Source organism: Danio aesculapii, chromosome 3 (assembly GCF_903798145.1).
Source record: "Danio aesculapii chromosome 3, fDanAes4.1, whole genome shotgun sequence".
NCBI classification, from domain to species: domain Eukaryota; kingdom Metazoa; phylum Chordata; class Actinopteri; order Cypriniformes; family Danionidae; genus Danio; species Danio aesculapii.
Genome location: NC_079437.1, coordinates 54,485,249 through 54,513,153, shown reverse-complemented (window position 1 = coordinate 54,513,153; position 27,905 = coordinate 54,485,249). Strand labels below are relative to the sequence as shown.

The 27,905-nt window shown below is 34.1% G+C and overlaps 1 protein-coding gene across 1 annotated transcript; it reads left to right on the top strand.

Annotated features, from left to right (window-relative positions):
• LOC130221675 (UNC93-like protein MFSD11) lies at positions 1–27,617 on the top strand. The gene is made up of 14 exons (XM_056454240.1): positions 1–240; positions 2,724–2,910; positions 6,297–6,352; positions 8,400–8,507; positions 8,598–8,677; positions 9,292–9,388; positions 11,411–11,469; positions 11,662–11,806; positions 16,333–16,382; positions 16,531–16,596; positions 16,685–16,810; positions 16,894–17,068; positions 19,337–19,472; positions 25,651–27,617. The coding sequence occupies exons 2-14, from the start codon at positions 2,818–2,820 to the stop codon at positions 25,801–25,803; spliced, it is 1,344 nt and encodes a 447-aa protein (XP_056310215.1). The 5' UTR covers positions 1–240; positions 2,724–2,817; the 3' UTR covers positions 25,804–27,617.
• Positions 27,618–27,905: the final 288 nt, after the last annotated feature.

The window sequence follows — 27,905 nt, the reverse complement described above, 5'->3', positions numbered from 1 at the left end:
GCGCAATGTGCCTAATAAATACAGATCCACTGTTGATCTAAGCGTAAACTTACCCTACCCTGCCTTACCTTGAGGGCACTTAGTGAACTTTCAGCCCTTACACAAGAAAAAGAAAAGAGTAAACATTACAAATACTTTCATACGCGTTTTTATGTCCATGAGGAAAACAGTCAATCTCCACTGACTGCGCGCGTGACCGACGCAGCAGCGACTACGTGTTAGTTTGGCTTTGTGAATCGGGTAAGTTTTTTCAGTGATGCAGTGTTTATTACTGTTACTAGCACCACAGCTAACCTGGAATAACTGATGAGGTAATGTGGTTTCGAGGATACATGAAACTGGAATGTGAGCAGGCTAACTTATAACGGACAAAGACAAAAGAAGAATTTAAATCGTCAAACAATTATTTACTGTACTTACAAACTACTGATATAGCGATTGACATATCAGTGCCTGTCTTCTTTAAATAATCGTAATAATGATAGTAATAAAACATGTCAGGCAAATTTAGAACAAGTATCATTTGCAGAACTATCACAACTCAAACCAGTTTTAACCATTAGTCTCAACTTTAATGAAGTTTATTAGGATCATTTTATTTGAAATATATTTTTAATAAGTATCAGTCAGGATAAGTATATTGTTTAGATTTACATAAATATGTTATGCTCTGATAATGACTAAGATCAGTTCACCCATATTTTGAGTTTTTATTTTTATTTTTTAATTATTAAAGTAGATATAAAGTAAAAAGCACAGTAAGAGACCACTTTCTCTTGATTCAGCAGGTGTTAGTTTAAGTAAAATGTTAATATTTGTTTATTCTATAAGGGTCTGACATTCCTTCTGCCAAATGTCAAATAAAAATAATTGTCCCTAAAGAATATTTTATTTTAAGTAAAACGAGAGTTTGTAAGAATAACAAATGTTTTCATTTGCTATGTTAAAACACTGGTATTGTGTTGATAAAAATGAACATAAACATCAAATGTTTTGTTATTTTATAAATATAAATTGCTCTAAATGACAACATTTTTATTTACAATTTTACATGAAATGTCATCAGTAGTTTATCATGAACCAAAATTACATTTGAAAACAAAATTGTTAGCTCTCCTCTGAAATTAAATAAATTTTCTGCAGCAAAACCCAGTTCTTTTTCATTCTTATTTAACAAAGCAAGGAACTTCTATTATATATATTTCTTCTGGAGAACATCTTATTTCCTTTTGTATGCTGGAGTAAATTGTTTTAATTCATTTATGAGGTCAATATTATTAGCCCCTTAAGATTTTTTTTTTCTATTCGCTACAGAACAAACCACTGTTGTGTTGTCCAATTTCCTGCCTAGTAAACTTAACTTCCCTAGTTAACCTTATTAAGCCTTTAAAGGGGATCTATTATGCATCTATTTATGAGATATAAAGTCTCTGATGTTCCTAGAGTGTGTATGTAAAGTTTCAGCTCATAACATCACACAAATAATATTTTAGAACTCTTTGCAGCTGCCTCTTTTAGGATTTCATCCAAATTGTACCATTTTGGTGACTGCTGCTTAAAATTGAAATGAGATTGTGCTCTCAGCACGTTCTTCAAAAGAGGGTGGAGCTATAAACACCTATGTGTCACCATAACACATACCTGCCAACATTTGTCTGAATAACACAGCTAAGTAACTGAACTATGCACCTGGTTTCGGGCAGCCGCTGCGAACTGATACTATACCAAAGTCGACGAGCTGGATGCGTTGTACCAAAAAGCTGAGGAATTACGGGAGTTTTCCAGGGGAAATAACAAAACAGGAGGGTGGTGGGAGAGGGGGCTGAAATATGGGAGACTCCTGGGAAAAACGGGGGTGTTGGCAGGTGTGCCATAGCAGCAGATTCAAAACTCTCATGGTGGACGGCTGCTTCTCACTCATGGCTGTCTATGCTAATGAGGAAGAGATCACTAATCACTAATGGGTGTGGCTTTCCTCCTCCGATGACATGAATAAAGGGAGAATTTCAATCCTGCAGATCGTTTTTATCAAGTATGATTCTAAAAAATAAAGTGTGTTAATTTTAACCATTAGAAGCTGACTATATTCACACACTGTTACCACACAACTGTGTTTAAATGCCTTAAATAAATGTGATTTTTTGCATAATAGGTCCTCTTTAAGTTTCAATTTAAGCTGTATACTAGTATTATGTAAGATAACTAGTAAAATATCATGTACTGTCATCATAGCAAAGACAAAAAAATGGTTATTAGAGATTAGCTATTAAGACTATTATTAAACTACTTAACTACAATTTAAAAATGTGTTGAACAAAATATTTTCAATAAATAGCACTTAGGCAATATATTTAGTGCTAAATATGTAAGATATATCTGAAAATTAATAAAACTGGAGGGCTAATAATTTTGCCTTCATCATGACTGAATACATAAACACAGATACATACACACACACACACACACACACACTGCCTGTTCCTTTTCATTCTGGGCCACTGCTTCTTGTGTGAAGTAGTTGCCACGGAAACCATCACATGGACTTTGCATTCCAGCAACTTTCATCTCATGCTTGACAGTCACGAGGCGCGTGCAGCTCTCCGACCACCAAACAACTCATATTTGTCATCCTTCAACTACGGCTGCAGCTAAAATGCAATAATTCTCTAATATGCACGCAGTAAATACCTAATCTCTCCACTTATTGACTTGTTTTCCCATAGTTTTCTTTCCTGGATGCTGTTAACATTTACATGGACCAAAAGCCACCATCGTTAAAACTCCGGCATCTTACATGAGGACTTACATGCTGAGCTGATGATGGCGGACATTAGGACATATAATGTTGTTGTTTTGGGGATAGGATTTTTGCTCATATTTACAGCCTTCACCACCTGTGGGAATATCGAAGTAAGTTGTTTTGCATTCTTTCAGCATGCTATTAAGATATAAGGCCTGTATGAATTAATGAAATGCCTTGGCTAGGTTTGAAATCTGTATTTTATTGTATAAAAATGTTAGATTTTAAACCTAGCTGAAGTCTTTTACCATTTTCAGCAGCTTTAAATGAGTTACATTGCTATGAAACAAGTCCCTCAGGCTTGATCTTTGTGCTCTTGTATTTATAGTTGTATTACAGAACTACGTTTTAGTGATAAACAGTTTGATTCTTAGGCAAATTGCAGAATAGAGAGCAGTATGTCTGTACAGAATCAGCCTTTTACCCTGTAAACAATCCCATCCCCCACTAAGGCCTTGAGGTTACAAGTTTGACTATAATTAAAAACCATTAAAACCTTCAATATACAACAGTCAGAAAACGAAATAAATAAAAATAAATGAGGAGAATGAAGAAAATCAGTTTTTGTAAACCCATTGAATTTACACTGTCATGTTCAGAATGTTTTTCACACATTGTAGTCTTTGACCCAACCACAGAACCATTTATTTTTACATGAATTCAGTATATTTTGTAAAACATTTAGTTGTTTTTTTTTTCTTTTGAAACTATTCTATTGTTGAAGTGAATCCAGGTCAGGCGCTTTCTCGTGTTTTTGATTTTCCCATCAGTCAATAAATTTTCCTGCATGACTAATGCGAGGAACAAATTCAAATGTCACGCTGGACTTCTGCTGACCCCACAGTCACTCGAAAAAAAGAAAAAACCCACAAACTCAATTTAACCGTAAAGAGATGTCTTATTGTAACATTGAACAAATACTCCACAAACTTCATCTGTGCAACATGAATCATCTTTAAAATATTCTCAGTGATGCAATCAAGCATGTATCTTGGAGTCTAACTATTTTATTAGATATATTGTAACTACAGCAGCATTTTTTAAGTAGATGGAGACTTCATGACTACGTATTAATTAACAGACAATAATAAATATCTATATTGATGTTATAATCATATTTTTATGCTACTATTTTCCAAAACAATTTCATGTTTCAGGGCTAATTGAAAAAAGTATTATATATTTCTATTAGGCATGGCATGGTAATCAATTTCAAGGTTTAGCAGGGATTGGAAAAGTCAAGGTTTTGAAACCGCAAACAATTTCTGTTATACCATTCCTATGGGATATGTACATTGTTGTTTTTTTATGTTTTTTTGCAACTATTTCATTTAGTTTTTTAGGGCAACAGTATCCACAGCAAAAGGACCCTCCAAATCAAAAGCTACTGGTCAGCAGTAGTGTAAAGTAACAAATTGCAAAATTACTCTAATCGAGTAGTTTTTCTCAGGAATTGTTATTTACTAAGTCGTTTTAAAAATGTGTTCTTTTACTTTCTCTTGAGTACATTTTTTAGTGCTGTATCTGTACTTTTACTCCACTTCTGTCCTTCAACCTGTCCTGCAGTCACTACTTTATTTTTTCCTGCCTATGGGGATTAGAAAAATCAGTCCTGTCGTTCCTGTCCAATCAAATCACAAAGAAGGTAAATCATAATGAACTACCTCCAGACATAAGCGATTCATAAATCGCAGAAAACTGTTTGGAAGCATTTAAAATACCCAAGGAGATGTCCAAAATCTTTACATGCATTAACCCAGAGATTGTTTAGATGCTTGTCACTGATGAGAAGATATTTAATGTATGATGACCGAAAAGGCCCTAAACACACTGTAAAATTTTTTTTTTGTAAAATTAACGGTAAAAAAACGGCAGCTGTGGTTGCCAGTATATTACTGTTAAAAATACGGTACAACCGTAAAAGTAATTTCTCAGTTTTACATAGATGTAATATGTCTGTATTTTGAATTGCCAACATCTACACATCTTTTGTTACACAGATAGACACGTTAACATAGCCATACATATGCAGGTGGTGATGAGTAAGTTACATAATGAACCAGTGCTCATTTCAAACAACTTTTCCCACAAGCAGAAAAGTGTATCAGTGTATAGAAGGTGCTCAGTGTCATTCACACAGCTATGAAATAAGCATTGTTCATCAACATGTAGATTAGATTTAACATAAATCTCTAATGTATAGTACATAACTGATGGAGAAACAACTAAAAAGATCCATAGTAATGTCAACAAAAAGCATAAAAAGTGATGTGCCATGTAGGGAATTCTGGGAAAGTCAATTTACGCTTATTCACCGTACATATTAAGGAAACATACTGTTAACCAGGTTACGGATTTTTACAGTTTTTTTACCGTTGAAATCACGGCCATTTTTACAGTGCACCCAGCAGGCACAAGACGTCAACATGACATCAGATTGACGTTGTACCCCAACATCATGGGGACTTTGCATTTTGTTTGGAAATTAAAATTGGGTTGACATCAGAACTCAATGTCAGGCCAACGTCAATGTCCAACTTCCAACCTAAAATCAACCAAATATCAACTTCTAATGATGTTACAGCTTGACGTTGTGTGGATGTTACCACTGTCACGTCTATCAGATGTTGGATTTTGGTTGCCATACCTGACGATAAATGTCAGTATTTGACATCAATATGAGGTTGGTTTAAGATGTTGATTCGACATCATTAGATTTTGGTCCATTTCTAACACAACCTAAAATCAACCAAATATCAATGTCATCAATGGACATCAAAATAATGTTGTCCTTAGACACTGGCTAGACATTGAATTTTGGTCACCTGACATCACAACCTAAATCCAACCTTAACATCCTATGACGTTGTGTGCTTGCTGAGCAATAACTAAAAGCACTACAGAATGTTACGTTTACGTAATACTCACTACTCTTGAGTACTTTTGAAAGGTCAACTTTTTACTCATACCTTGAGTAATATTTACAACAGATACGTTTATTCTACTTGCACTGAATTTTTAGGCAAGTAATGGTACTTTTACTTAAGTATGATTCTTTCCACCACTGCTGGTCAGCCCACGATTCAGAAATCGTTTGAAAAAAACGTCACTCATACACCAACATACAAATACGCTATAGAACTGAACAGTGCAGTGGCTTTACTTTATACCCAAAGAAAGAAAGATATCCAGAGATCCCTTTTCAAGTTGTTATGAAATTTGTGTTTTTGAAACGAATGAAAATAGTCAGTGATTTATTTAATTAGTTTAGCCTGACTGTTTAAAATAAAAAAGCCAAAATATTTTAAATGTTTCTTAAAATAAAGTATATTGTGTTAAATGGAGAAAATTTTTTTTTTTTTTTTTACGCAGAACTTATTTAGAGCAGTAATCACAATACTGTGAAACTGTGAAGCCATGCTATTTTTATCTAACATTATCATACCATCAGAATCTTATACTGGCCCATGCCTAATTTCCATGTATTTCCTTTTAGCAAACAGTGGTGAAAAGCTTGAACAGCACTAACTTTACTGGGAGTGGGTATCACAGGTAAGATTCACTACATTGTGCATGCAATATTTGAAGATTTATGAGAGGTTTGCAAATATAATACACTGTGCTGTAAAATGCTTTAATCATTAATGAAACTTAACTGCACTAATTTTTTTTTTGCTTGTTTAAACTGCTTATTTAAAATGAGCTGAATCAACACAATTCTTGAGTTTTTTAGGACAGCTTAATTGTTTTATGTTCAATCCACTTAAATTTGTAAACAATTTAGTTGACCAATTTATGTTGGGAAATCATGAATGAGTTCTGAATATGTCACTTTTTCTTCGATTTATGAACCTTCATAGCTTGAACTTGATTCTTTCTATATGCAATTACATTTGAAGTTGTTGAAAAAGTTGTTCTTTTTGCCACTCTATGAGTTTCGACCAATCATGAGAAGATATTTAAAAAAACGACTGATTTGGCAGCAGTATTTGCAACATTTCTTGTGTTGTTTTGTTGTGAAAATGCACACAAATGTGTACATCTTAGTTCTTCGATACGTTTCAAGAACCATCCGTCAAACAAGATGAAAAGTGTTTACCTCTTAATTATATAAAGCCTACTACATCATATTTAATACATCATCCTAAATGATGGAAATGTTAAAAACATCAATTTTAGCAATTCATACAGTAAATGTACCTGGTTAAAATATGTTAATTAACAGTTTCCGTATCTTTTTGATTCACAGGTGTTTTTAATTTATTTAGGGTTGTGAATTGAATTATAGGAGCTTGATCTCTGCTCTGTTGACTTTTGATGTTGGAAATTCAACTCTACAATTTAACAAAGTGACTTTTATTGACATATTAGTAGTTTGAAATAATATAATATTGGAAATAGAGAGTATATAGAGAAACAAAAATGGCAGATAATGTACTGGCATTTTATTACAAGGTTTTTATACCGTAATATACAACACCACCCAGACAATATATCACTTTAAACTATTAAAAATGCTAATAAAAGTCACTTTTTCAAAATTTGTTGTTGGAAGAAAGATAAAGGCCCATAATGCAATTTAAAAGCATAAATAAATGGGGAAAATAAATAAAAGCACAAATCACAAAATATTGAAAACTGCTAATTTACAGTTATTTTTATAGTGTAGCCTTGTTCCAGTAGACTTTGGCTGAATGTGTGTTGCGATGTCACACGACTCATCCAAAGTAAGTTACACACTGCCTTGTCGTGTCTTTAACAACTTGAGGTATCGTGTATGTTTGAATCACCCTGTATTAAATATGTAATGTTATTTAATACAGGGTGATTCAAAAAGTATACAACAATGTTGAAAATCTGTATTTAATCAAAGAAACATGATGGAACCTTGGGTAAATAATCAATGTGAAGAGTACTTAAAGTTTTTCAAAACTTCAGAGATTCCTTAAATCAATGACAGAAAGAGCTTAGCTCTCCTTTTCTTGTTTGCAGAGTTCTTGATTTTCAAATTTTTTTCAAAAATACCCTGTATAAAACAATGCAAATGGCCAAAGGACATCTCTGCCAATAAAAACAATTGCAGGTATTGCAACTAAATATTGCGCCTTTTGCTTAATATTGCATTAAATCCAGTGATCGCAGAATCATGAAAATTCAGCTTTTTGTTTATTGAAAGTCAGAGAATTTGACATTTGATTTAGAATAGGAACCCTGATATTTCGAAAATTTTATTTTTCTTATTTGCAGAACAAAAATTGTTTTGGTTTCGCACATTCTACCAAATATCTTCTTGTGTTTGCAGCAGTAGAAATTTACAATAATGCTGAATACTTATTAATTTTGCGTGAGCATCCTGTATATTTGCAGTTAAACCTACATTTTCCATTTAAGTGAGTTAATCAATGATAATTTGCACAAATTCATGAGAGGCTGTATATAGCACAGTGCATTATTTAGCTCAACATGATTAAATATAATTGCATATTTTGAATTGGCATCATATTCTGTTCATCAAACACTTCAATAAACTTAATAAAGATATCATGAAATAATGTTTGAAAATGTGATATCTAATCATTTGGCTTTTCTCTTTTCACAGCCTTGGAATAATATATGGAGTCTTTTCCTTCTGTAATATACTAGCTCCCACTATCGTTGCGGTAATTGGAGCTCGGTTTACGATGTTCTTGAGTGGCATTCTTTATAGGCAAGTATCACAGATGTCTTTGTGACTGTTTTCCATGTAGTCTTTGTGTTGCTTTTGTCTGTATCGTTCACTTCTGCATGTTTTTTTCAGTGGTTATATAGCTGTATTCATCATTCCATCCACATGGTCCTTTTATTTCACATCAGTGGTCATTGGCTTTGGGGCAGCCAGTAAGTACATGTTTAAAACACAAAGCCACATTCATCATGTATTTAATTTACTCTAATGTTTCATATTCACCATTCAGTACCCAGCTTGTTATTTAAAAATATATATATAAAGCTATTGGACTAATTTTAGGAGATCACTTGAAAGATTTAATGAGTTAATCAAGTGTGGGTTTGAGTAAAATGTTGGTATTTGTTTTATTTTATATAGGTTTGATAACATTTCTTTTTTCTCTTGTTTACAGAATAAAACAACAAAAAATGTTACTCAAACACATAACTATAAATCATTAAGTCTCTAAATTTGTCCATAGTTTTTGTACAATGAAGGAACACTCCACTTTTTTTGGAAATTGGCCCATTTGATAAGGCTAATGATCTATGCTAAGCTAAGCTAAAATGCTCCATCTAGACCTAGAGATAGACTGAATGGTGTTTAAAAAATGGTAAAACTTGACTGTTTAACTATGTATTTCCCCCCAAAAAAGTGGAGTGTTCCTGTAAGATGCACTATATAAGAAATTCTAAACATTTAAATGGGAATTCGGAGCGATCATGACTTCTGTTTGCTCCAAGTTAATTTTAATGGTAAATCCTGACCTTTTTTTTATCCACAGTGCTTTGGACGGCTCAAGGACACTTTCTAGTGGAGAACTCTGACGCTTCCACCATCAACAGGAACACAGGAGTGTTTTGGGCGTTACTGCAGTGCAGGTACAGGAAGTGACATCAATAATGTTCGGAGTTCTGATGTTGACATGAAATTACGATCTGAAATCCGGATTAACAATTTACACTTATGGGAAAAACTAAAAATATATATCATTTAACAACCTTCGAGTTAAACAGTTGAGTTCTAGCATTAATCCATTCAGATCTCAGAGTCTGGCAGGAACACTTTTAGCTTAGCTTAGCAGAGATCATTGAATCAGATTAAACCATTAGCATCTCACTCAAAAATAACCAAAGAGCTACGATGGCTGCAGCAGCCGCAATGATATTACGTAGTGTCTGAAAATACTCTCCAGCAAGGTAACTTTTTGTATTGACGGAAGTAAGCTGAGTTTAAGGTGCTGTGTAATATTGTGCCTGCTAAAGCCATGGTACAGCAGCAAAGTTTCTTGATTATTACGTCAGAATGAGAGTATAGTTCCAGTTGCCATATCAGTCTAGAAAACAGCAACTTTTCATTTGTCGTCAGTCTTAGCACATGATGTTACTACAGAAGATTTGAGTTTTAAATCAGAATATTAACAAAACTCTTTTATGAGTAAGATGCTAATGTACTTGTATGATTCAACAATGGGCAGCGTGGTGACGCAGTGGCTAGTGGAGAATAAGAGCCTTGGCTGGGTCAGTTGGCATTTCTGTGCGGAGTTTGCATGTTCTCCCCTTGTTCGCGTTGGTTTCCTCCTGGTGCTCCGGTTTCCCCCATAGTCCAAAGACATGCGGTATAGGTGAATTGGGAAAGCTAAAATTGTCCATAGTGTATGTGTGTGAATGAGAGTGTGTGGGTGTTTCCTAGTGATGGGTTGCAGCAGAATAGGCATCCACTGCATAGATATGCTTGATAACTTGGCGGTTCATTCCGCTGTAGCGACCCTTGATTAATACTAAAACGATAAGAAAATGGTTGAATGTTTGAATGATTTAACAATCTATGCTAAGCTAAACTAAAAGTGCTTCTGCCAGACCCGGAAATTGGCTGAATGCATTGAAAAACAATAAAACTCAACTGTCTAACTATAGGAGAGTTGAAAATTTGCCTTTTTTAAAGTGTAGGGTTCCTTTAGGTATCTGTGATTATCAACACAGACTAATATGGAATAGGAAATATAGGAAAGTATTAATAATAAGTACGAACTAAATTGTCACAGTGTATGAGTTCGTGTGTAAATGGGAGTGTGTATGGGTGTTTCAGTACTGGGTTGCGGCTGGAAGGGCATCCACTGCATAAAACATATGCCAGAGTAATTGGCGGTTCATTGCAATGTGGCAACCCCTAATAAATCCGAAGGGAAAAGAGTGAATAAATGAATGAATGAATGAATAAGTATTATAATACTGATAAATATTAATAACATTTAATAACACTATTATAAAGGTAGTTATAACTATCATTATTAGCCATTATAGGTTTTGTCAAGTCTTTATGGATACATCTATAGAATTGTTTTCATTGATCATAAATAATTATAGAGTATTAACTATAAACAGAGTTATAGTTGATCAGGGATTGCAAAATTTTCAGAAATTTTCTGATTGCAAAATTGATACTCTTCAGTTTTTGGTAGCCTGAATAAAAATGTAAGTTGCCTAAATAGAAAATACATTATTTATTAAATAAAAAAAAAATATATAAAACAAAAATGTATCAGCAGCACAGCACACACATAATTATCAAATTTTTCAGTCAATGTAAAGGCGCTGAAATGTATTTTTCCTCCCACTAAGATTGCCTGTAGGGCAGCTGGAGATTTTGTGAGCCCTTTTCATTATGAGCATGAGCTACATAGAAAGTGTTACCAAAGGTTTTTTTGTTTTCTTCTGAGAAAGAACACAGAAATTGTTAGACAGAATGTCTAATCTAGGCTTAAGAGATATCATTTATATTTGACCAGAGAAAGCCATTTAAATCTACTAACCAAATCAGCAATACCAACACAATCTGTGATTTAACCAGATGCTCTGTCAATGATTCCTGTATGAAAAGATCTGTTTGTGTTTTCTTTCCAGTATGTTGTTTGGCAATCTGTACGTTTATTTTGATTGGAAAGGAAAAACTGAAATATCAGGTAACGTGATAATCTGAAAATTGCTAAAAGCAGCTTGATTGTGTGTGTGTATTTTAACATTAATTCATCCATTATCTTGTCTTTGTACTAACTCTCACTAAAATATGACTAAATATTTCAAACACAAGCACATTTTCAGTTTGTTTGTTTTGCATTTGTACATTTTTTTGTGTGTGTGTGTTTGTGTGACAGATAGAGAAAGAAAGATTATGTTCACGGCTCTGCTGGTGATCTCAGTACTCGGGACACTGAGTTTTCTTGCCTTGAGGAAGGTCCGTCAGCTGGAGGAGGCTCTGTCTGAAGAAGAAGGCCAGTCTCTGTTATCAGCCAGATTCATGTAAGTTGACTCATTCGTCCACTAATTTGTTTAATCAACCATAATGATGGAGAAAGAAAAAGATCACACAAGAAATTCTGATTAATAAATTAGTCCTGCTGATATTTTTAATGTACCAACCCGTCCAATGTTTGGAAACAGTTTTTATAATGTTTTGAAGTAGGGCTGCACAATTAATCAAAAAAGATCACGACAAGCATTTGACGTTTCTTCTTTCATAGTGAACACAAAGTGTTGTGCATGAAAATTAATGTTTAACAGTGTCAGTATAGCTACTCTAGCTTATATAATGTTGAATATAATGCAAGAGGAAATCTGATAATGACAAATGTCTAATACAAATGGTCTAATAATGTTGTCAATAACAGATGACAAGCACATGTCTTAAACACAATAATTCAACTTTATAATTATGAATAGTTGTATTCTGATGTCATCATTTTACTGTGAATTAACAAACAGGACATATTGAAAGTCTGTTTAAGTCCACCATAATGACTGTACAAAAATGAGCATTTAAGCAACAGTAGACCTACACATAGGCCTATTATTATTATTATTGTTGTTGTGCCATATTGTCACTTTAGAATTATAAGGTTATATCTTTTTGTCAAAATTGAGTTATTGACATATTCATATTAAATGCCAACTTATTTACATTATGGGATGTTTTTTTATAAGTTGTAGCTAGTGTAAGACATAAAAAAAAAAATGTTACACACATACTGTTTGCTATATGGAATGCAAAAACTATTGCTCAATATCTCAAAATCATTCATAATGCAGATAGAACCTTATAATTCCAAGGTGACGATATGTTTGAAAATTAACAATAATAATAGCCTATTATTTTACATCTATTTTACATCTAAAGAATAGGGATTCACATTTTAGCCAGAATCGTGCAGCCCTATTTTGAAGGAAGTCTGTATTGCTCAAGAATGCACTTATTTACTCGCAAATACAATAAAAACAGTAATATTGGGAAATGTTATTTTTAAATGTATAATAACTACTTTCTTTACGAATATGTTATTAAATTTTGTTCAGTTCTGTGATGCAAACCGGAAAAAAAAATTAATTGTAAAAATTCAAAAGGGTTCCTACGATAAAAAAGTGTTGTTCTGCTTTCTATTTTTGTAGAAACTGAATACATTTTACTTTTCATGAAACTTTGATGAGCTAAAAGCATTGTATATATATATATATGAGCCATATATAGAAAGGTATAGATATATATTATACCAAAAAATATTTATTATAAATAAATAAAAGTCATTAATTCATTCATTTATTTTCTGTTCGGCTTAATCGCTTTATTAATCTGGGGTCGCCACAGCAGAATGAACCGCCAACTCATCCAGCACATGTTTTATGCAGCGGATGCCCTTCCAGCCGCAACCCATCTCTGGGAAACATCCATACACACTCTCTCACACTCATACACTATGGACAATTTAGCCATCCCAATTCACCTATATACCACATGTCTTTGGACTGTGGGGGAAACCGGAGCACCCAGAGGAAACCCACGTGAACGCAGGGAGAACATGCAAACTCCACACAGAAACGCTAACTGACCCAGCCGAGGCTTGAACCAGCGACCTTCTTGCTGTGAGGCGACAGCACTACCTACTGTGCCACTGCGTCGCTTCCATAAATAAAAGTATTATTGTTATTATGCAATTATTATTCTAAATAAAAAACAGAAATTAATCCTAAATGTAACTGAAAAACAACATAAAGACAAAACTGAAGTGATATGCTTAGATAATTTAAGAAATCTTTATGAAATAAAATTTTACATACAGTTCTATAGAATACAAAAAATATGTTTTATAGAATTATCTGTTGTCTTAGACTTGGACTCATGGCAGAGAATTAGGTTTATTAAGTCTTTATCTCCTTGACTTGTCATCCCTCCTTTTTACGTCATACAAAAAATCTATCAGGGGGCAGTAAGATCACCCTCATATTATTAAAACATTAGTCTTGTCGACTTGCAAAACTCACTGCGTGCCATCACCTCCGCATAAAAGGCTGTTACACTGGTTTCACAACGCATGAGCGGCACGTAAGCAGCAAGTAATTTTTTCCGCGTGCATGTTAACAACCGGGACTCACATCGGGAGAAAGAATCGCGTCATGGTCCAGCAGGAACAGTGTGAGGCGCGCGAGTATGGTTCTCTGCGCACATGCAGAGATGTGTCAGTTTGCTTTTTGATTAAACACATTGCTTTCACCAGCGTTGGTTTGGTTGCACATAGAGAATAACGTCTTTATTCGAGGATTACCACTCTTAATAAACACACTTTGCATATGATGTAAATCATATCCCAAAGCATTTACAGGGGCACTGGTGATTTTTTACAGGGGCACGTGCCCCAGTAAATTGGGTCTGGCAACGCCCCTGATATGAGCAATATCACACGAGTAGCAGTACGATATGGCTGTGTATCAGCAGCCATAATATCAGCTGGTGGGAGGCGTGCGTTGGCACAAATAATATTATACAAATTGTACAAATAATATTATACAAATTGTACAAATAATATTATACAAATTGTACAAATAATATTATACAAATTGTACAAATAATATTATACAAATTGTACAAATAATATTATACAAATTGTACAAATAATATTATACAAATTTTACAAATAATATTATACAAATTGTACAAATAATATTATACAAATTTTTGTATAAAATTGCGTTTATACAACAGTTCGACGGCACAATCGTGTATATAAATAAGAAAACACGGAGAGTCTAAAAAACATTTTTATTAGGAACTACTTTCTTCTGCCATTCATTCACATCTGCAGCTGACGTCAAAACAGAAGATACCGTTACTAATTTACCAATTTCACTTTAGAGCCAGTGTTTGAATGACTCTCTATAGCGTAATGTCTAAAGTAATGACAAAACAGCTGATTTTGCTCACACTTAAGGATTATAAGGCTGAACGTGACATGAAATGCCATCCATCTACAGAGATATCTTCTTGCAGTGTTACAGTCTACAGTTTTTCTCTGTTGCAATCGGGATATCACAATAATTATCCCCGAAAAAAGCAAAGCAACCACTACCAAACTGCTGTTGTGTTCGCGATAAGGAAAAACTTGCAGACTTTGCTTCTTTTTGCAGACACAACACACATTTCTGATATGCGAGCAAATCGGTTTAAACACAGCACTACAACATACAAAAGAGAGATATCGACTTAGAATATCACTTACCAGCATATCTGCCAACATGTCTCAAAAAAATCCGGGAGACCGGGTGGAGGGGGTGAGGTCTCTAAATTACAGGAGTTGTCCGGAAGAAATAAAAAACGGGATGCTTGCGGGACATTGGTCTGAAATACGGGATACTCCCAGGAAAAATGGGAGTGTTGGCAGGTATGCTTGCCAGTTAATAATGATTTGATCTGCTGTAGTTAGAAATCAGACTGTTAACGTTATAATCTTCTAAGCGTAAGGGTTTATCATGTGGTTCTGTCGCCATCTTGTGGATAGAAAACGTCAACCGTCTGTGGTCTACACTATGGCAGGCTAATGGCCGTCGACGAGCTCACTCAGAAATTGTAAATATTTTAAAATAGGCACTATTCTTATAAATAAAGTGCAGAGTTGCAATCTAAACAGCTACATTCTTGACTATAAAAGCCTCAAAAGTACATTTTGTTGTCTAACAGCAGTAATATTTGTCAAACTGTAGAGTGTCTCTGCTTGTTGCTGACTGTATGTGGGCGGAGTAATACACAAAAGTGAAGGGTGAAAAGGCATTTGTGTGATGTAACTGGCAAAATATCTCACGGCTATCAGCCAATCAGATTCAAGAATCAAACAGAACTGTTGTGTGTATATATATATATATATATATATATATATATATATATATATATATATATATGTATGTATGTATGTATGTATGTATGTATGTATGTAATAAGCTATATGTATAACAACAAGAAAAAAATATATAATAAATGTCAAATAAATATATGAAAAAGAAAAAATATATATTTTATATATTTATTTGACATATATTTTAATTTTTACTATAAGATATATATATATATATATATATATATATATATATATATATATATATATATATATATATATATATATATATATATATATATATATAGACACTATAGACAGACATTGACAATAATACAAATATTATATATATTATATAATTAGTTTCCAAACATTTTACAGGTAGAGTACCTACCAACACAAATCTGGTATTTTGAATTTATGCTATATTTCATGTGTTAAAAAATAAGCTTTCATATTCTTAAAATAAAGCTTATTGTCGTAATTAAAACAAATAATGTTCATCTGCAGTAATTCAGACATTATTATAGTTAAACATCTGCAATCATGCAAAGTCTGTTTTAATGTCAGCTATAAATTCTTTTCCTAGATAATGATGGTAGTCGCTGCTACATTTCTTTGTTTGATTTTTCAATGGCAGCTGATATAATTTCTTGTCTAATGTTATTTTAGATATAAACAAAAAGCAGCCTCTGCTGTGACGGAAGCTAAAACAGAGTTAAGTAAGTATGTCTGGCTTAATTTCATGTTGATTACGTAATCTGCTTTTTTAAATTAAACATTTTCAAACAATTATTGAAAGAATTACTATAAAAAAGGTTTGCTTTGGTCTAATAGTTGCCTATTTTATTTATCCCTTTTTTCTTCTAGAGACGATTGTGGAAATCTTCAAATCCAAAACCATATTGTTGTTAAGTTTCTGCATGGCATACAGTGGTAAGGGCATCGCTAAAGAAAACAACCATTCATTCAATGAGCGTATGATAATAGTGAATATATCTTCATTCCTGCTGTCTCGCTGAAGGTTTGGAGCTGTCATTTTACAGTGGTGTTTATGGGACTTGCATTGGGGCCACAGAACACTTTGGCAATTCAGCAAAAGGCTTAATTGGCATCTCAGGAATTGTGGTTGGAATTGGAGAAATTGTTGGCAAGTGCACTATCAATACGAAGAACATTTATTAACATCACTTTCTTTAAGAAATTTGATTGGACGATGTCTTTTGTCTTCAGGAGGAGGATTGTTTGGCCTTGTGTTGAAGAATAATCGTTTCAGACGCACATCAGTAGTCTTCTTAGGGATGGTTGTCCACTTTGTGGCCTTCTATCTGATATTTCTCAACATACCAGATGATGCTCCTGTGGTTCTACAAACAAGCTCGCAGCATAATCCATATCTGGCACCAAGGTAGACATTTTCACCACACTGATGTACTTCAGCTGCTGATGTACTTTTGAACAAAATCTGGCCATAGAAAGTTGGTTAAATATTTTAAACAGCTTGACAAAGACCATTTTTTCTGGATAAGTTTGCTTCAATGATTGATCTTTGGTAATGATGTAATAGTTGGGTGCGGCTCTGAGGTTCTACCTTTTCTGACTCGTATATCACTTTTCTGTTCATTTCAACCATAACTGTCTTCTGCAAAAATAGAAATACTGAAATGCATTGGAAAAATACTGGTTAGATACTGTAAAAATTTACCTAACTTAATTATTTTTTACAAATTTAAGTTAATTGAACATGAAACACTTAAGTTAACTTAATTGATTTGTGTTGGGACAACATGAATAATTGTTTGGAGCCCTTCATTTTTACAGTGTATAACAGTGCCAGAACTTTTTTACAATGCATTTCAGTATTTCTCTTTTTGTAGAAGTCAGTTGTCCCAAAAAAATCTTAAGAATTGTGTTAAGCTCGTTTTAAATAGGTCGTTTGAATAAGTAGCACAAATCAATTGATTGTAAGGTATCATATTAGAAAATAAATGCTTATTTTTAGTGCTATCGTTATATTGGTTTATATTGTAATCGGTTATTGGCTGATAAATTAGTGTATTTTTGCACTTCAGATGTGTATGACTGGCAATGTGGGTTTTATTTGGTGTTATACACATAATGTGGCATTAGAAATATGATAGATAAAAGACAAAGGTTAGCAATGTGGGTTTTTTTCACAGTGAACTTCAGAATTAGAATTTTAAAAGGTTTTTGGGAAAGTTTTTAAGTTTTAAAATATAATCAGTTGTCTAAAATTTGTTTAAAACTAAAAATAGTATCAAGAGCTATATTTATTGGCCTTTGCCATACACTTTTATTCACATATACACTTATTTAACAACACACTTTACATGCCAATTTGCACATAACAGCTGCACATTTAACGTTGTATATAGTAATATAGCTGTACATACACTTGTCAATTTGTATATTTGCATTCACTATTTACTTCTATTTTTTTTTTAATATAATTATTATCTGTTTTTTTGTCCTGTGTCTGTAATCCTGTTGCACTGTGGAAGCTCTGTCACGAAAACAAATTCCTTGTATGTGTAAATATACCTGGAAATAAAGCTACTTCTGATTCTTATTCTGATTATATAGGCTATCAGCTTCTAAATTGAAGAAGTTATCTATTATTCATACTGTATATGGGTCTACATTTTCATATTTAATACCTACTTTTTTACTGTATGTTTACTGTTCAATAATAGTAAACCAAAGATCAGGCTTTTTAACTTTCTTTTTATACTGTACCTAATTTCAACATTGCCTGAGTATATCAGGGCCATAAATGAGATCTGAAAAACCCAAACTAAGCAAAAAACTAAACTAGCGTTAGTTCACCCAACAATGGAATTTCTGTTATTAATTACTCACCGACATGTAATTTCAATCCCCTGAGACTTTTGTTCATCTTTAGAACACAAATTAAGATGTTCATTCATTCATTCATTCATTCATTTTCTTTCCGGCTTAGTCCCTTTATTCATGAGGGGTTGCTACAGCGGAATGAACCGCCAACTTATCCAGCATATGTTTTACGCAGTGGATGCCCTTCCGGCTGCAACCCATCACTGGGAAACATCCATAAGCATTTCATACACATACACTACAGACAATTTAGCTTACCCAATTCACCTATACCACATGTCTTTGGACTGTGGGGGAAACTGGAGCACCAGGAGGAAACCCACACTATCACGAGGAGAACATGCAAATTTGACACAGAAATGCCAACTGACCCAGCCGAGGCTCAAACCAGCGACCTTCTTGCTGCGAGGCAATTGTGCTACCCACTAAACCACCGTGATGCCCCAAATCATCCTCCTGAAACATTCAAAATTCAGCAAAGCAACCAAAAACATTGTCAAATCATTCCATGTTACTTCCCTGGAATCTTACAAAGCTCCAAAAACACTTTTGTGTGCCAAAAAAGTTTGTTCTCCAATATCTCTTGTGTCAGGTTAGGTTGCTTGAAATGACATGAGGGTTAATAATTAATAACCAAATTTCAATTTTTGAGTGAACTAATCAATTAAGGTCAGGGGTTTAATTCCCAGAGAATGCCTCCCCTACAAGTTACATTTAGGATAAAATTTGTTTTCTAAATGCATTGCAGTGCTGTATTGTTGATGGCACTGTGTAATCTGTGTTTCTGTATTGACTTTTGCAGTGTGTCAATCGCTCTGCTGTGCAGTTTCTTGTTGGGTCTTGGCGACAGCTGTTTCAATACTCAGCTCTACAGTATTCTGGGCCGGGCGTATGCTGAGCAGAGTGCACCTGCCTTTGCCATATTTAAATTCATACAGGTAAAGACTTGTTCTGATTGCATTTTGCGGAAACGTCATATGAAGATGTCACAAAGTTGTATTAGCAGCTATGTTTACATTTAACTAAGTGCATATTTTTGCATACAACAAACTAAATACACTAGGATTCACCTAAATTCTAAAAATGCACACAAGTATTAAGGAATAACTAATGACTGAGTAGCTGTTACACCTTGGGTGTGCATTATATTCAAACAAATTTATGGACTAAAGTCATTTAAATAGCTTAAACTAGAGTTACCACACCTAAAGACACTGTACTTACTTACTCTTATTTACTCCCAGGGCTATTTATACGGAAGTTGAAATTTAGCTGCACCATGTTGGTGTTTCATAACATTTAATTTTTACGAGGTGGGTCATTAACCCAACGCTCAACCCCCAACCTGGAAGACCAGGACATACACTCATACACTACGGCCAATTTAGCTTACCCAATTCACCTATAGCTAGGGTCAGACAGAATCTGCGGATGTTTTTTGCTATTTATGCGGAGAATTTTGGTAAAAATCTGCTGATTTCTGCGGAATTATTTTGGGAGTATCATAACTAAAACCTTATTATGTGAAATAATTTTTTTTTTTTTTAACGTTTATTTAATGTTTAAAATGCAAATCCAATTAGATTCACTTTATTTGGTAAACAAAGCAAGTCTCTCATAATATATCTACTAAAAGACAGAAAATATTACTTTACAAACTGTATTGTACATAAATCAGATGAACATTTTCATATTAGTCAATAATATTACTGTAATTAATTTAAAAACTGAATAAATATAGATTATTCACACATTTACTCAAGTAAATAAACAGAATTAATGATGGGCTGGAAATCTGCGGAAAATCTGCGAAATTCTGCAAGCGCAGATTCCGTGTGGGCCTACCTATAGCACATGTCTTTGAACTTGTGGGGGAAACCAGAGCACCCGGAGGAAACCCACGCGAATAAGAGGAGAACATGTAAACTCCACACAGAAATACCAACTAACCCAATCAGGGCTTGAACCAGCGTCCTTCTTGCTGTGAGGCAACAGCGCCACCCACTGCTCCACTGTGCTGCCCCAAAGACACTGTACAAAAAGACACTGTCCACAAGATGCTTTCTGATTAGGCTGTAGGCTGTGAAATAACTGAAATCATTCAGTGCGATGCATTCAAAACCTATGAGTAACTACTTTAGCTGTATGTTTTATCTTAGAATAGTCATCAGCCAATCAGAATCAAGCATTTGACAGCACTGTATTATGAAGTCAAAGAATTGTTTTCTCAGATTACAAAAGATGCACATGGTGTTGTATCTACTGAATACATTTCTCATTGTGCATCATGGAAAGTGATTTTAGCCTGAACAAGGATTGGATAACTGGACTAACCAGCGCACCAATTACAATCGGACAATCTCAAATGTTGTTTTGAAGGACATGTATCGTCCCACACGATCTCATATCAATCTTGAGAAGCTGTAGATTAGTACTGCATCCACCTTTTGGAGTCAACTTCTCTTGGCGGTCAACAGTGCACAAACATGGCAGTTTTCGCTTAGCGGCTGACTACGTGTTGCGATTTTGCTGTAAATAAAATAGAGGAACTGCATTGTAACTATAACCCTTTGACACATACAATCACAGTGGCTGGTTTCTGGCGTGAACATTCAGTGATCATCATTGATCAGCTGCTAAATTCGAATCTGGAAAGACAAGCATGTTTCTTGTCAAAGATCAAAACTTATCAGTGTTTTCAATTAAATAATATTATTTGTGTAGGTTGCATACATTTTAATACACACAATTAATATATAAAAATCTAAATAAAATTGTGCTTTATAAATGCTCGCTGGTGTCTATGGACAATGACAATAATAATCCTTTTTACACATACACTGAATGTGTAATTCACAATGTGTACACACTGTTTGGGTAACTAGAACATTTACTCTATTTTTCTCCCAGTTAAACAGCCACATACTGTACAGTTAAGGTGAAGTTGATGAATTGACGTGTTGTAAATCCAGCAGCTCTAATCTTCATCGCAGTACATGGGGCTGCGGTGTGTCATGTCATAAACCGGATGCGTCACCATGGAAAATAAAAGTGATCCGTTCTAAATAACTCACTAAGGGCAGTCAGCTGAAGTATTTAAAACATAGAAGGGTTAAATGAACCATGGCTAAACAGGATCAGCTTGTGCACATCAAAAAGAACACTCTTTTTGGAATTCTTTCACATCCAAATCCTACGTAGCTTTTTTGTTGGTGATATGTGTTTAGATGATTTATGTAACCAAAAACCAACCCTTTTATTTGGTGCAGGTCATTTTACTTGGTGGCCATTTTTGAAAGATGTGCTTTGGCATTATGTTTGAATAGGGACACATAAAATTCTTTGAAATGGCTTATGGTTACATTTCATATTAGGAATCACTTAAAAAATTAAACAACAACTGTCTCTTTAGTTTCATTTCTGAACGTTCAAATCACACAAAATGTGCAGAAAATCACGTCAATCCCTCGGAGAATCCTCAGTCTATAGCGATCGCTGATTGGCTTCTATACTAGAAGGCAGGGCTTCATTACCGTTTTTACCTATTCAAAACTAAACGAGGGACATGTCTTGTGTATTCTATAGTCTTTGCTCAAAACAGGGTCGAAAACGACCAAGAAATGACATACTCTGTGCTATATGTCCAATTTTTTTTGTAATCTTAGCACATGCTTGAGCATGAGAGTCCACCTCTTGTAACAATGTAAACAACGTTAGATGCATGAAATAGCTTTAGACCATCCCTTTACTAATTCTCAAATATGTGAGCAAAGTCCATCATCAAAGTGATTTTTGTATAGTTACAGTACATCCCAGAACTGATCACATGATCAGCTTCCCAAACATTAGACACCCCTGTCCAAATGACGAGCTTTTATTATGTCTGCACCATTATGAGGCCGAACTCATTCATTGTTGAGGAAAAAAGCTACAGCAATCATCCTATTTGCAGCAGCGTAACTTAAGTTAATGATATATCATGCTAGTTTTCCAGGAAGTGATTTTATTCTCTGACATGTTTGCTTTTTTTTGGCAGCACATGAGTTCCATTCAAAACATTGGCTGGAAACAGCTACCGACTGTAGTGGTAATCCTATTACGTAATCAGATTGTAAAATGTAGTACTTGTTATTAAATTGTTACATTTTCTAATATAATAAATATAATCAGATTACAGCTACTTGAATTCATGGATTACAAGGTTACAAATGTGTTACACAATGAAAAATTCTACTGTGTGGCATATTATTTAGCTTTGAGTAATAACACTTTATAATGGACAATTTAAAAGTTAGACACACATAGGCATGGGCCGGTATAAGATTCTGACGGAATGATAACCTTAGACAAAAAGGCTTTGTGATCACTGCTCTAAAATATATTATTTTTAAATGGTTGAGTAAAAAACAATGTTTTTTCCCCTCTGAAAACAATATTTTTATTTTTTGAAAGATTTATAATATTTTGGAGCAGTAATTATGTCAAGCTAAATAATGAATATGAATCATTGACTTCTGCTGTCTTTATTTGTTTCAAAAAACACACATTTCTTTACAATTTAAAACTGCATCTTTGGATATCTTTTCTGCTGGACATACTCCTGTCCTATAAAACAAACAAGAAAAAATCTTACACATACCTCTGGAACGATATTACTGAACATTTTGGTGGTTTTAAAACTTTGACTTTTCCAAACCGCAGTATACCTTGAAAATGATTATCATCCCATGCCAAGACACACATCAGTTTGTTAGATAGTAATGTGGCATCCCATCTTGGGCCATGTGAATTGTGTAAATAAATTAGAGTACACAAGACATGTTTTTATTTATTAATGTTTTTAAGAAATATTTTTTTAATTCAACAAGGATACATTATTTGATCAAAAGTGACAGTAATTATTTATATTACAATATTCATTTTAAATAAACACAATTTATTTTTCATTCATTCATTCGTTTTCTTTTTGGCGTAGTCCCATTAACCTGGGATCACCACAGCGGAATGAACTGCCAACCAGCATATGTTTTACGCAGCGGATGCCCTTCCAGCTGCAACCCATCTCTGGGAAACCCATACGCACTAATTCGCACACTACTGACAATTTAGCCTACCCAATTCACCTGTACCACATGTCTTTGGACTGTGGGGGGAAACCGGAGCACCCAGAGGAAACCCACGCGAACGCTGGGAGAACTTGCAAACTCCACACAGAAACGCCAACTGACCCAGCCGAGGCTCGAACCAGCGACCTTCTTGCTGTGAGGCGACAGCACTACCTACTGCGCCACTGCGTTCCCCCTATTTATTGATTTATTTTTCTACACAAATAGAAAGCAGTACAAATGTTTTTAACACTGATGATGATAATAATAAAAGTAACTAAATTATTAATTCATCATATTGGAATGATTTCCAAAGGGTCGCATACACACATGAAAACTTAAACTCTCTTAAACTCCATCCTCACAAGAAACCTGTGGTATTTTTTTAATGTCAAAAGACCTTGCAAGTATGATTATGAACCTCATGAACCATTGTCATAATAACGTCATTCCAACGTCATACCCATGTTTTTATACAAGTTCAAGTCCTCATAGTTCTCACATACACACACCCCCACACACGCGTGCATCCACTTATCTTTGCATTTGTAGCATCTTATCTTTAGACAAAGCATAGCTGACGTTTTTACAATATGCGCTGCTTGGATGAATGCACTGTATGGTATATAATTAGATGTGGTATTCTGAGAATTTGAGAGCTGTGTTTCACGTCAGTAGAATATCTCACTAGTGGCTGAAGAGTCTATAAACTTTATAAGATACATCTATCCCATAACTTGGCTAGATAACCTTTTTTTAAAAAAAGTAAATAATAAAATACTTTTATACAGGTCAAATCTAAGACTTTAAAAGACATATTTAAGGCCTTTTTGAATGAAATGCAAGACCTACACTATACAGTATCACAGGGCTGGTCTTATTTGTACATGGAATACTGTGAATTATATTTGGAATAACAGAAGAAAGAACTTTAAATAATCAAATCATTGCAAAACATTCTATTGTAGCATTACATGGACATCGAAAAAGTACACTGTTAACAATTTCTAGTAGAATTAACTGTAACTTGCTGTAAATTAATTATAACAAAAATACAGTATTTACATTGACAGCACCATTTATCTTGCTGTATATGTATTTACAGTATTGTATATATTTATTTATTGTAAAATATACAGTCATTTTCACAATGCACCATTAAAATACAGTAATATACAGCATACGATACTCATGTCCTAAAAAACAAACAAAAAAAATGTTAAAAAAGATCTTACACATACCTCAGGAACGACATTACTGAAATTTTTTTTCAGTTTAAAAACCTTGACTTTTCCAAACCTCGGTATACCTTGAAAATGATTATCATCCCATGCCTAGACACACACCAGTTTGTTAAATAGTAATGTGGCATCCCATCTTAGGCCATGTGAATTGTGTAAATAAATTCAAGTACACAAGACATGTTTTTATTTTTTTAATAAAGATTTTTTTTATTTAACAAGGATACATTATTTGATCAAAAGTGACAGTAAGTATTTTTTTATATTACAATATTAATTTTAAATAAACACTATTTATTTTTTCATTCATTTTCTTTTCAGCGTAGTCCCTTTATTAATCTGGGGTCGCCACAGCGGAATGAACCACCAACTTATCCAGCATATGTTTTACTGGGAAACCCATACACACTTATTCACACACTACGGACAATTTAGCCTACCCAATTCATCTGTACCGCATGTCTTTGGACTGTGGGGGGAAACCGGAGCACCCGGAGGAAACCCACGCGAACGCAGGGAGAACATGCAACTGTCCTATCCTTTAACTGTCCTACAGTAAAATACAGTTCATATTACAGTTAAATACTGTGAAATTTTCAAAAATCGTTGACTAAGATCTGTAAAAAACAGACTTTTACAACATTACATTTTTACTTTTAAATTTAACCTAATTAGATTCTGGATATATATAAATCTATTTTTTGACAGTTCCTGTGGCCAGTCAGTCATATATGCATCACTGTGTGAGTAAAAAAGGCTTGTTCTTTCAGTCTGTTTCTGCAGCTGTGGCCTTCTTCTACAGCGGCTACATTCTGCTGACCTGGCAGCTCCTCGTGATGGTCATCATGGGCTTCATAGGGACGCTGTGTTTCTTCATGGTGGAGAGGATGCAGAACATGTCCGCTGATGCACAGGAGTATTAGGCTGGAGTCTCGCTCAGGACACACATTTCAGTAAGCGGTTGCACTTGCACTATTTGTATGTTGTAATTAAGATGAAGTTGTTAGGATAAAACACTAGTGATTCATGAGAAGGTGCCTTTTTTGATATTTGGACTTTAAAATACAGGATTTCTGGGTTTTTTTTCTCTATTTACATGCTTTTATAGATTATTGATAATTGGGAATGCATTGTGGTGATGTTGTGTTATCAAATATACTATAGAGGTGCGTGATATTTATCATCTGTCATAATATCATCATTGGGGTTTTAGCAATTTTCTAGCTGACATTATTGAGAATTTCACACTATTTGACAAAAAAAAAACAATAACACGTCTTGAGAGTCTGAAATCTTAGGAAGCTGAAAATAATGCACTTAATGATCCTGTAATTTAATATATGAAAGAAAAAAAAAAAGTTATATATTTTTTTCATTTAGTTCAAGATATAAATATAGGCTGATTTTGACTTCTGCATCAAGCGCATGCTTCAGCGCAGCATTCACATGGTCGCATAGCCCTCACTGTGGCTGGCGCCGTCGCTGACGTGCACCTCTCAAAAAAACGTAACTACACATAGCAGTGAGTGTTTCCAAGTGTCGAGTCCTGTGAAGTAGCTCTAGATGGAAAAAGTAGCTCTAGATGTATTGTTTTGTGTTTACCTTATGATTATTGTTGCACGTCCGCCGGTTCCCGCCTCTGAATGAGCATGTTTTAGCTATGTGTTCATTCAGAAAAAAACAACACACACGTGAAGAAACTTGACACAGAGGAACAGAAATCTACTGCCAGCTAGTGTTTCAGAAGCGTTATTGCAGAGCAACACAAACAGCACACAGAAGTATAAATGCAGCACTACGCACAAGGCAGGCGCCGTGGGTCACGTCAATCACTTAACGCAGAAGTATAAACCAGCCTTTAGTCCACACAAGCATGACTAAGTATTCACAGAATATCAGTGTACGGCCTTAATTGCAAATGTGATATTTATTTAAAGGCACAATATGTCATTTTCACCACTAGAGGGTGTATATTCACAACAAACAATGTTATAGTTTGATGACGGCGTGACTGATTGTGTAATCAGTTGGGAGTTGTCACCTTCCCTGATTATGATTTCTGTAGAAGTTTAAAAGGATGTAACTGGAAATCAAGGGTGGATGACATTATTAGCATGGTGACACAGAACATTAGTTAAAATTGCTTATCTCTCTGGATCTGGACTTTGAAACATTTGGTATAATGTATGTACATACATCCGCAAAATAAATAATGCTGTTCTAGTGGTTTCTGAATATTATAATGAACAAATGTTACATATTGTGCCTAACTATTCAAACTGTTAATACAATATTGAGAAGGTACATTATGTCAAATTTGTACGTTTGTTCACCAATGAAAATTGCGCATCTCAAAGCCACATTGCAGTATTTTGTTCCTGAATCAATCTGGTTTCGAATGAATCATTCCAAAAATTCAGTTTCTTTCTATATGGATATCATTCATTTTTAACAAATCTGACTGAAAGTTTTATTAAATCAGTCATTAAATGGGGACTTTGCATGAGGGTTTTTACTGTATAGAGAATTTTGAGGCAGCCACCTCCATCAAATGTTCTACCACTTCCTCCTTTTGACAAAAATCAGGCAGGCAGTCACAGGAAGCGACAGACCCCAACTGATGCTCAAGCACTGGTCATCATGTATTTAATTACATTCAATGTTTGCCTTTTCAAATAAGATGGTTTACTTCATAAGATTACAAGGATAATGCAAAATGTGTTTCAACAAAACCCTATATAACTATATATATATATATATATATATATATATATATATATATATATATATATATATATATATATATATATATATATATATATACATATATATATATATATATATATATATATATACATATATATATATATATATACATACATACATATATATAAATAGGGTTTTGTTGATGTTTTAACTGACATTGCATTCATCTTTTGTGTTATACTGACACCTAATGGTGTAACCGCAGCATCATGTAAAAGCAAGGGGCAGTTGACTCACTGATTCTGATGTGGAAATTCCC

What these genes read in the sequence shown, in the direction of transcription:
- LOC130221675 (XM_056454240.1), top strand. Translation starts at nt 2,818, where the DNA reads ATGATGGCGGACATTAGGACATATAATGTTGTTGTTTTGGGGATAGGA. An exon ending in TTGAGTGGCATTCTTTATAG is followed by an intron (nt 8,508 to 8,597) that starts GCAAGTATCACA and finishes TGTTTTTTTCAG; the next exon opens with TGGTTATATAGCTGTATTCA. An exon ending in CATTGGCTTTGGGGCAGCCA is followed by an intron (nt 8,678 to 9,291) that starts GTAAGTACATGT and finishes TTTTATCCACAG; the next exon opens with TGCTTTGGACGGCTCAAGGA.